The sequence below is a fragment of the Urtica dioica genome, chromosome 11, assembly GCF_054948205.1.
Source record: "Urtica dioica subsp. dioica isolate 48M chromosome 11, U.dioica_male_clone48M_v1_H2, whole genome shotgun sequence".
In the NCBI taxonomy this organism is placed as follows: domain Eukaryota; kingdom Viridiplantae; phylum Streptophyta; class Magnoliopsida; order Rosales; family Urticaceae; genus Urtica; species Urtica dioica.
In genome coordinates this window covers 15,318,784-15,330,581 of record NC_142766.1, presented here as the reverse complement: position 1 = coordinate 15,330,581, position 11,798 = coordinate 15,318,784, and the positions used below count along the sequence as shown (strand labels likewise).

The following is an 11,798-nucleotide window of genomic DNA, read 5'->3' as shown; positions in this document are numbered from 1 at the left end:
TAATTATTTGCCTAGAAGAATATATAAGTAAAGATAAAATCAGCCTTACATATAAATTACATATTAGTAATAGGGGAAATGAAAAAGATTATGAAATCACCAACAACATGGTTTTTACAAGATCAGTATAGCAAACAATTTAAATAAATATTATTTTTTCTAAAAAATATTGATTCTGAAATAATCAAGCGTGTATAATTTATACCCAATCGGAAAAGAAATGAACTATTTTAAGATCTAATAAATACCATATAGACTTAATTATGTATTTGAACTTTTTAATGTCCACACATACAAAGCACATGTATACATTTGAGGTGAGATAGAGGTCCAAACATGTCCTTTATATGATTTCTTTGGGTTAATCTGAAAATCCCCCAAAACTTTGAGATAACTAACGATAATAATGGTCAAGACTTAATAAGAGGACTCTTGTTTTGTTTTGTTATGTATGTTCCATTAATACTATTTTATGATAATAATCCCGTAAGAACTAAGAAGTAAGGCAAATCATGCAGATATTGAATTTAAGGCAATGACGTGGGTGCTGATTTTTTTACATATTCGTTTAAATTTTGTCCACATCTAGTGTAAGAAGTATTTTCTATTTTGACATTGAGGGTTTTGGGTAGGAAAAGTCACGTACGTTAATAAGAAAAATGACGACCGAGCTCTTGCCAATGAAGAGGAATACTATTTACAGCTAATTATTCGCTATTGGCGCAAATAAACCTTCTTGTTATTTACCACCATTTTTTTATGATTCGATTTAGACCTTCAATATATAACTTAATAATTACCATTTGACTTTGTCAACCAGTCTAGCGGTTCTAGTCGAATCCCTTGGCATGCAGTCCCACCAAACCATTATAAAATTAATTAGAAGAAGAAAAAGGAGGAAGATAATCCAAACACTTATTGACCTAACTACCCAAGCATATATTTAAAAAATTGATTAATGTTTACTCTTTTATGGCCGTAAGTGAACAATTCAACTTCGACTAGAACAACACACAAATATGCATTTGATGCTTTCACGCCTCTCCTATATCAAGCCTTCACTAGGACCGCGTTATTTTAATTATTATTTTACTTTCCTAATAAAATTCAAATAAGTTATTCCATATGAATAATGATACAATATAACTGGTCGTAAAAGATTAGGTCACCTGCTGAGCCAATTGACAATTCAGCTTCCATATTCCAGGCTTAATATCACTCTATAAATAATCCTTCTTGTCACCACAGTTTTTTTCAACTCACTATACTTGATATTTGTTTTTATCTTTGCTCTTCCTTCAAAGTAGCATGGCTTCTTCTCCTTCAATATATCACCTTATGATCACTTTAGCTTTAAGTGTTCTTGTGGTTTTCACAAGCACTAGTTCAGCTCAACTTTCCACTGAATTTTATTACAAGAGTTGCCCTAAACTTTATAGCACCGTAGAGAAGGTTGTCCAGTCGGCGATCTCTAAAGAACTTCGCATGGGTGCTTCTCTTGTTCGCCTTCACTTTCATGACTGCTTTGTCAATGTGAGTCAATTGATTTTTCTTTTTTAATTCTTAAGAACTTGTATATAAGTTGAAAAAAAAATAATTTATATACGTAACATGTTAGCTGTGCACTACGCGCTTATTATTTTGTTGATTTCCTCAAATAAGATAACCCCGGATAACCGATCGAAATGACGTCAGCTGTGTACGTATTCCATGCAGACTTTTTGTAAGCGTTACGAATAAGTATGCTTGGCTGATTGATTATGGCATGAAAGTCAAACTTCATGTGGAAAGTATACATACACAAAACAACAGGTTCCTGTATGATAAAAGTAAATAAAAATTATATATATTTTGTAAAGTACAGATGTTAAATTTATTTACAAACTCTGATGAATTATTCTCTGACTTTTATATTAGTTTCTAAATATTTTCCAATAGCCTAATTTGCGTTGCTGGTTTTAAATTATCGTTCCCAGGCCCGGGTTTAGTTTTAAACATAATAATTAAAATGTGGAGTTTGGTGCTTCCATATATATATATATATATATATATATGTAACTGTTTGATATAATATCACGTATTAACCAAAGATATAAATAAAGGCCTCAAAATCCCATTGTGCGTGAGTTTTTCCGTAAGATAAGATTACTGCTCCATATATATATTTTTGTAGCCCAATGTTATTTATTGTCAAATATTCCAATCCAAACAATTTTAATAATAAATCAGGTTTTAACGAGACTCCCATTCAGATTTAGTGAATGTGATATTGACATGCCAAGCTTAGGTTTATTCTCTTTTAAATTAGTACCAAGTTTCATATATGTTTGAGGTGAGAGGGTTTAACTATGTCATTGGTAGTTACGAGTTCCGTTTATTTAATCCTAAAATGTTAATTTTGCTGTGATTTGATTTATCTTCCCTTTAACATATTCACACATAAATTCCTTGATTAATATATAATAATATATATTGCATTGTAGGGGTGTGATGGGTCAATTCTGTTGGACGACACGTCATCATTCAGAGGAGAGAAAACAGCTGGGCCAAACAACAACTCCGTGAGAGGGTTTGAGGTTGTGGATAAGATCAAGGCCAGCGTTGAGAAAGTCTGTCCCGGCGTGGTTTCGTGCGCTGATATTCTCGCCATCGCAGCTCGCGATTCCGTGCACACCGTAAGCTCTTTTAATAATATTATAATATTGATAACGATGATGGTTAATATTGAAAACATGTACGTGCTGTAAAATATTAGCTGGGAGGGCCAAAATGGGAAGTGAAAGTGGGAAGAAGAGACTCAAAGACGGCAAGCTTGGCAGCAGCGAACAGTGGAGTCATTCCTCCTCCAACTTCCACACTAAGCAATCTCATTAATAGATTCCAAAACAAAGGTCTCTCTGCAAACGACATGGTTGCCTTATCTGGTACACACTCAAACGATCACTCTTCTTTTATCTTGTTTGAAATTTTGTTACTTTAGTGCCGTCAATTGCTACCGAATTTATTTATAAAAGAGTGATGTAACTAAACAATCAATTTAAAGTTACGAATTTGTAAAATAGTTAAGGTTTGTCAGTTTAGTGATGTAGCTAAAATATACAGTAATTTGATTTCAAATATTTTTTTTACTTTAAGATTAATTTTTTGAAAGTGATAAATTGTTTATAGTTAATCGTAAAAATATTTAATCTTGACTGTCAAAAAAATTTTGAAAACGTAAATTTGACTACTTTACTAAAAAGTTGGAATTTTGACTATTTTGTTAATCAATAAATTTCAAAGTATTATTTTATACAATTTTCCACTATAAAATTGCTGGAAGAAGATTACGCATGAATTAACTTAATTGATAATTGACGTGACTTTTTGTCTTTTGCGTTATTAATTTATTTTTTGAGCTAAAATATATCTTGATAACTAACTAAAGTCAACAAATTCCTACTACCATGCATGTATTAGACAGTTGAACATGTCAAAGCATAGTGTTTCCACAATAAATCAATGATATGACCCTTACCATTATTTATTTTTTAGTCATCTAATGGAGTGAATCAATTCTCTTGTGTTGGTGCATAACAATGATGAAACATGTGTAGGAGCTCACACATTTGGGAGAGCAAAATGTTCAGTATTCCGAAACCGGATTTACAACGAGAACAACATTGACTCTTCGTTCGCCAAAAAGAGGCAAAACTCATGCCCTAAAAATGCCCCTTCCGGGGACAACAATTTGGCGCCCTTGGATGTGACGACACCGGACAAATTTGATAATTATTACTATACCAACCTCCTAAACAAAAAAGGTCTCCTTCACTCGGACCAAATCCTCTTCAACGGTGGATCTACCGACTCGTTGGTGAAGCGTTACCACCAAAACCCAGAGACCTTTAGCGCGGATTTCGCTGCCGCCATGATCAAGATGGGAGACATTGAACCCCTCACGGGATCGAACGGTGAAATCAGGAAGCATTGCGCCAGGCCCAATTAATTTAAAATTGTCACGTTTTTGTTGATGCGTTTGATTAAAAATAAAATCTCTTAATCTATATCGACCTGGATAGGGGTATAAATTAATTGAAATAGGTTATTTGGTTTGCTGTGAAAACTTGCTCATAGAAGTTGTTGGCGATGATCAAGTGTTTGATACTTAATTAGAATGACTTTTCCATTAGCTATTTCATAATTTGTGTTGGTGTGAAGAATTATTTACCGTTTGCTTTGTAATGTTTTCAAGAAGTTGCTGCATAGTAATGTGAATTTTCTGTCTTTTTTATAAGTTACCTTGCTTCGCTTATCATTTATGTTATGAATAGATGACAAGCAAAAATAAAGTTAATACAAAAATAGAAAAACGCATATTTAACGTCTAAAATTTAGATGAAAAAAATTAGTGGAATTTCATCATCCAAAATAGGTTATAGTACGTGTGTACATATATAGTATATATAATGTCAAAAGAGAAAGTGACAACAGTCTAGGCTGGAATTTCACTATACCAAGATCGGGCCCTATTTTCAAAAAAAGAAAAAGAAAAAAAAAGATCGGGCCCATCGATGTACTACTAGATCTCGGAAAAATAAGATTGTACCGTGTGCCTTTTGGGCGGCCGACCAAAACCCATTCTAGTTAGTAGTTATCGAACATTAATTTATTTTCTTTTATTTGAGTGATGCTGTAAAATTCATAAAACGAAAGTTCCATGAGATCGCTTGTTATTATTAAGTTTTAAACTTTAGGTTTCCATTAAGAAATATAAACATAAACATCATAATAAGATGATAGGAAGAATTAAACCTTTGCTACTACGGGAATCTTCGTGGAAATTGACTTCGTTAGTTAATATTTTTGCTTTGTTTCGCCATCGAGAGTGATTTTAACCGCTATCATTTGAGATAAAAGAGGAGACAATTCATCAATGTAAAGTAAACATGAGTGATTGATGAGCTAAAAACGTGGGGATAATTTCTGTAATATTTAATGTTGAATAATGAGAAATTGGTAATTTAAAATATTAACAAAAAAAAAAAAAAAAACCATGCGATTTACTTGCTTTATAACTCTAGATTATACAAAAGAAACAAAACACTTTTAACGACAAATGGGTACTATAACTATATAGCTTTATGAAACTTATAAATTGCATATTAATCCCAACGTTTATTTTAAATTAGCCATTCTCATTACTAATTAACAAGAATAAACGATCACGCATCTTGACCAATTTCAATTCTTTTGAAAAACATTAACTGTATGATCACTACACCAAAATGTAGTTTTAGCCACAACAAGTCACAACTCAATAGCTGTGACAAATGGAGATACAACCGCGAGTAGTCACAGCTAGTGAATTTCAATATTTCATTTGTGTGACACTTAGAACCGCTTATTTATTTAGGGACAAACAGATAGTCACGACATTGTCGCCGCTAATTATTGTATTATAACGGTGTACATGCTTGACATTAGGCAAGACATCACAACTATTATTATATTATATTGACCTATTTTCGTCTCTCCTCTCTCTCTCTCTCTCTCTCAACGCTGAAGCAATCTTATTCACGACTCTGTTGACCACTACTGATGACCGACACCGAATCTTTTTGATAAGCTCTCTTTCTGTCTCACCCTACAAAAGTCGCTTCTAAAGGTAAAAAAAAATCGCGTCTAATTCACTACTACAAATTTGGTTTTCTGATGCGCATTACTATCAGGTGCGACTAGTCGCACCTAAAAGTCGCATCTAAATGACTTTCGGGTGCGACTAGTCGCACCAGATTGTCAACCCGAAGTATAAAAAAATTCGCTAAATTTTTTTTTTGCTTTTGAGTATCAGGTGCGACTAGTCGCATCTGATAGTTTAAAATTACTATCAGGTGCGACAAAGTCGCACCTGATTGTTTAAAATTTTAACCGGGCCAATTCTCCCCCTCATTTTTTCATTCAGTTTTAAAAACAACAACTCCTCTCTCTCGTAGAAGAAGAAGAGAGAACCAAGAGGGAGGGAAAGAGAGATCGAGCGAGACTGAGAAGGGGAGAGACCGAGGGAGAGGACGCACGACCACCAGCACCAGCCCGACACCCCAACCCTGTGCGCGCGTCATCCTGCCAGCCACCGAGCCCGAGCGCCACCCGCGCGCGGCCGAGAAGGAACCAGCGCCGCCGCGAGCACGTCGAGGACGCCGGAATCAGAGGAGAGGAGAGCCAATCAGAGATATTCAAGTGAGAATTTCTTTTCCCCAATTTTGAGATTCGATTCTAGGGTTTGGATTGGGGTTTTTCTCTCTGATTGTCTTAGGGTGATTTTGGGCGTGGATTAGTATTTGTTCCGGATTTAATAGTTTAGGAATCGATTCAATGATGTTTGTTCTTGATTTAAACTGAGTTTGCCTTTTATTTGGATCTTGGCCGTGTGATAGTGGTGCTGGCCGAGTGTTTAAGTTGAACTGCCTCTGTAAATCGACGTGGACAGATCGATATGATCTGAGTTCTTATTTTTGGATATTTTTCATGGATAGTAGACTGTATGAGCTTTCTCAAATGACCAAGAACATGTAAATCCATTGAGTATTGAATGAGTTATGAATTTCCAAATTTTGTGTTTCGCAGCAGTAAAACGGGATTTCCAGAATTGTAACAGTGAATTACGGGCTGTTTTTGAGATAGCTATTCTTGTCGTATATATGCTTGTAATATCTCGTTAGAAAGCTACATGAGTCTACTTTCATTTGCCGCTAGAATCAATCGATTTCAAGTTTTGTAGCTCGAGTTATGATGGCTTAAGCGCTAGTGGGTCAGGCCTCGTTAGAAAGCTACATGAGTCTACTTTCATTTGCCGTGTTTGCTGATTCGCGTGGTCCGATTTTGATTTTTCTCGCCGTGCGCTCAGCCCCTGCTCACTCTCCGCCGTGCGCTCGCCTCGTCCCGAGTCTCTGCAGGTTAGTGTTTAGTTTAGAATTTGTGATTAGTTTGTGAAATTGTGAAATAGTAATATGTTTAGTTTAGTTTAAATTTCTTTTTGTTTTAATTAGTTTTTATATATTGTAATTTATCAATTAGGAATTGTAATTAGTTAATGAAATTAAAATTAAGATTAATAATTGTAATAATGTGATTAGTTTATCAATTAGGAATTGTAATTAGTTAATTAGTTAATTGATTAGTAATTATAATAATGTGATTAGTTTAAATTTGTTTTTGTTTTAATTAGTTTTGATATATTGTAATTTATCAATTAGGAATTGTAATTAGTTAATGAAATTAAAATTAAGATATATTGTAATTTATCAATTAGGAATATAATGAAATTAGTTTTGATTAGTTTTAATATGCTGATTTTTTATTGTAATATATAATCAGCATATTAAATTTTTTTTTTTTAAAGATAAAGAGTATCAGGTGCGACTAGTCGCACCTGATAGTCAAGACTTTCAGGTGCGACTAGTCGCACGTGATAATAGAAGACTTTCAGGTGCGACTTTTCGCACTTGATAATCAAGAGGATTATCAGGTGTGGACTTTCGGGTGCGACTTTGTCGCATCTAAAGTCGCACCTGAAAGTACTTTCAGGTGCGACTTTTGCACTTTCAGGTGCGAAAAAAGTCGCACCCGATGCTATATTTTGTACTAGTGATTGATCTTTAGAAGCAACTATGTCGCTTTTTTCGCTTCTAAAAGTTCGTTTCAAAAGGTAAGTCGCTTATCATTTTAGAAGTGACATGTCGCCTCATATGTCGCTTTCAAATCCGAGTATTTGGCACGCTAAATGACTCCCGCTAAATAGCGGGACATACTTATAAGCTTGGAAGCTTTCCTTATTCATCTATCTCTCTCTATCTTTAACTCCCCATCACTCTCTCTATCTCTCTCTCTCTCTCTCTCTCTCTCTCTCTCTCTCTCTCTCTCTATGTCTCCACATCTCTATCACTCTTTATCTGTCTCTTCGCTTCCACCATCCAAAAAACAGCCACTTCACTCAACCCCCAAACTTAACCACTAACCCATGAGCCTCACCTGAGCTTGTATCCATGTATGTGTTTGTGCGCGCGTGTTTTGTGTGTATATGTGTGTGTGCGCCCTGAGTGTATGCTCGTGTGTGATTAGTGCATTTTTATATATCGTTATCATCTATATCCGAACTTAAATTATTGCAAGTTCTCAAGCAATTTTTTATGATTTTCGTAGTTTTGTGATGATAATGGTTCAGAGAAATTTTTTGGTCTTATGACCTCAATCGAAATAATGTAATTTTTGGTCAGTGTGTTTTTGTTTACTCTCTCAATTTTATTCTTCATGTGTTCATATTTGGAAAGATTTTGCATACAGTAGATGCTTTATTATCAACACTCACCTAAAATATGAATTGGTACTTAAGTCTAGCGTGTGCGTGTGATTAGATTGACGGTGTGTAGAATTTATTTGGAATCTTACATTGAAAAGATATGGGAAGTAACAAGAACTTATAAAGGTCATGGGTTATTCTCATTGTCAATTAATTTAGACATTGAACCCTATGATATTTCACATGGTATCAGAGTCACAAAACCCAAACGAATATTCGGTTCCATTATTAAAATTCGTCCCATGAAAGTGAACCCAAATACCCGCACATGCTAGGAATCTATATTGAAATATATGAAAGCTATATCAAGATTTCATAAAGGCATGTATTCTTATAAAGGTCATGGGTTATTCTCATTGTCAATTAATTTAGACATTGAACCCTATGATATTTCACATGGTATCAGAGTCACAAAACCCAAACGAATATTCGGTTCCATTATTAAAATTCGTCCCATGAAAGTGAACCCAAATATCCGCACATGCTAGGAATCTATATTGAAATATATGAAAGCTATATCAAGATTTCATAAAGGCATGTATTAATCTTCTCAGTGCCAATTGATTTGAGATAGAATCAAATTCTAGCTTATTAATGAATTCTTCTAGATGTATTTTATGGGACTCAAACGTAGATCTAGTTTTTTTTTTTGTTTGCATCAACAAGAAGATCTAGTTGATATGGCGCCACATTCCTCTAGCTAATTGGTTTAAAATGAATTTTAAGGTCTTCTTCGTTACATAACAACTTTTATCACTATAAACTACGTACCGACCATAAAAAATGAGGACACAAATAACTTTTAATGGTTTGTAGCTTAACAATTGTGAGGACTTGCTAGCAATTAGCAAAAGTTGTAAGCTAGTTGCTTATCATTATTTTGCATTTTACCTATTAGCTTAACTAAGCTACCTTGCTTAACTAAGCTACTAGCTTAGCAATTAAATGGGTCAATTTTTTTATTTTATTTTATTTAATAAGTGGGAATTGAATAGAAAATAATAATAAAATATTAATTATTGACATGTGGGATAAAGTTAAGCTAGGAGAGTGATTTAACTTACCAATAGAGAACAAATTTGCTTAAATTAGTTGTAGCTTAAATTGCTTATGTGACAAGTTAAACAAATATGGTATTTGCTTACCATTAAAGATGCTCTAAGACCGACATTGAATCATCCTATGCGATGATTTTCAGTGTAAAATATACTTGGAACTAAAAATATATGAAGTAGAAAAAAAATGAAAATCCATTGTAATTCTTTTGTTATTTGACATAGGGAAAAGTCGAGTAATTCATAATTGACTTTGCAATTAAAAAATTTAGTGTTCTATCAGAATTTCTTTTACATTCTCGTTTTCCATTGAAAATCTGTTTTTCAAAAACTGCCTCCAATTCTTTCCCTGGACCTCCGGTTGTCCTCGGTGAGACTTATCAAAGACTATCATAGAGGGTAACATAAACACCGCTATAAAGTTCGTTTTGATATATTAAACTTGATCTTCTCAGATTTATTGCCCCGAAGTACTTATTTTTAACTAATTCCTTCCACAAACCCTCTAATTAATTATCAATTGCCTCATGCATATATGCATGTGACACCTCATTAATGAACAACGTTGAATGTCCATTCCAAGGTATTTATATATGATTTCATATGTATACTCAGTAAGCTTTGTAATAAACCTTTCCATGTGAAATATCTATCATGATTAATTTGCTGATCCATTTATTTATTGTTAAAATATCTGTGCTTAAAGTTTATTATATTCTTTATACTTTATAAATCTAGGAATCCGCATAGATTTAAATGCATCACCTTGTTGACTTAATATATGCTGAGAATTAATATTTTAAGGCAACATTAATGCAGCTAGTCGTCAAAACTATATTTTACATTTTTTCACTTTGAAGAAACGTGCATGGCATTAATTAAATCAGGATGAAACAAAGGTGTCCAACAAATAATCGACCTTAATTTAAATTTTAATAACCTTTAAGTTTGGTTGCTTAATCTTTTTGTTCTCTTGTTGGGAGATTCATATCTCAAAGATGTGACATTGGGAAAATCAGCCGTACACACTTATGTAAATCTGTAAATTATTACGTGACATTGAAAAAGGACAAACTATTAAGATATGAAAGTAAGCGAAGTAATTGAGACGTGATACGAATTGATTAATCCAATTACAGGTACTTTCTATATACTATAGCTTTATATGGCTGCAAGACTTTTTATACTACTGCTCTTTATTTATTTATTATTGATTATTTTAGCATATAATTGAAGATGTATATATGGAAAACTTGAAGGTGCTTAGAAATCTGGGTCTATCTCTTTTGACCGATAATTTAATACTAAACCATCGCCGATACGATGAGCATGTACGACGACGTGAAATTTGTGAAAATGAAGATCACAGATGACTCAACATTGATACTGAATCTTACTTCAATATATATATATATATATGTATATATATATATATATATATTATATATGTTAGCGCTGTAAGTTTAACTTAGACCTAAAAAATTAATTCAGCTGTGGAGAGTTGTCAAACCCTTATTAGACGCTTGTTTCTTTAACTACAATCAATGTGGGACATGGCAACAGGGGCCTATAATTTTTTTTTTCTCTCAAGCTCAAATTGAACTCCACACGCCAAGAAAAGTGCATACTTCAAAATATATTAAATCAGTGATCATATATTGACCCACTCGAATTAGTGTTTATATGACTAGCTTTGTGCTCGTTGACGCGAAATAGTGGTTTTGGCTCATACCATTGATCTATGACATAATTTGAAAAATGATAAAAGAAAATGATATACATCAAGGTGTACGCATCAACTGGACCAATTAGGAATCATGAAGCATAAATATGGCTTTCACATGATAATAGAATGTACTTTTATGAAAATCCTTTAAAGATAAGTGTGATGAGAATATTAATATATTCAGCTATTTTGAAGTATATATTAAATCTATAGATGGTTATTACATGAAATAACATGGGGGAGAAGAATCACAACTATCAGATATACCTTTTGTCTCCTTTTCCAACAAGTATACTAATGAGGGTTTCGGGATTCCTTGAATCTAACCATAAATGTACACGACCTCAAGTCAAACAAAGCATATTCCTATCGCACGTGTGGAACCTTGTGTACGTATGAACTTGCTAACACCCAGAAAAATCAAGCTTTTGCTCTATCTATGTAGTAGATAACACAAACAATTAATTTTTTTTATGACCATTTTAAATATGAGAAGCATGTTTGTAGATAAATATGGATGCATTTCCAATTATTATCTCTTAATAATAATACACCCAAAGCTTCAAAATTCTCTCATTATTAGCGACCTAAAATAGTATCATCTAACATTTATAATCACGGCAAAAAAAAAAAAAAGACATACATATGATGGATCAACCCACAAAAAAAAAAACAAAAA

At 33.3% G+C, this 11,798-nt stretch overlaps 1 protein-coding gene across 1 annotated transcript; it reads left to right on the top strand.

The window, feature by feature from the left end:
- Positions 1–1,236: 1,236 nt before the first annotated feature.
- On the top strand, positions 1,237–4,183 carry LOC149381583 (peroxidase 4-like). Its single transcript, XM_089630149.1, has 4 exons — positions 1,237–1,533; positions 2,484–2,675; positions 2,756–2,924; positions 3,597–4,183. The coding sequence occupies exons 1-4, from the start codon at positions 1,309–1,311 to the stop codon at positions 3,986–3,988; spliced, it is 978 nt and encodes a 325-aa protein (XP_089486275.1). The 5' UTR covers positions 1,237–1,308; the 3' UTR covers positions 3,989–4,183.
- Positions 4,184–11,798: the final 7,615 nt, after the last annotated feature.

Bases quoted from the DNA above. Each gene is read 5' to 3' on its own strand.
- LOC149381583 (XM_089630149.1), top strand. From the start codon at position 1,309: ATGGCTTCTTCTCCTTCAATATATCACCTTATGATCACTTTAGCTTTA. The intron at 1,534-2,483 runs GTGAGTCAATTG...ATTGCATTGTAG, and splicing joins TTCATGACTGCTTTGTCAAT to GGGTGTGATGGGTCAATTCT. The intron at 2,676-2,755 runs GTAAGCTCTTTT...GTAAAATATTAG, and splicing joins CTCGCGATTCCGTGCACACC to CTGGGAGGGCCAAAATGGGA.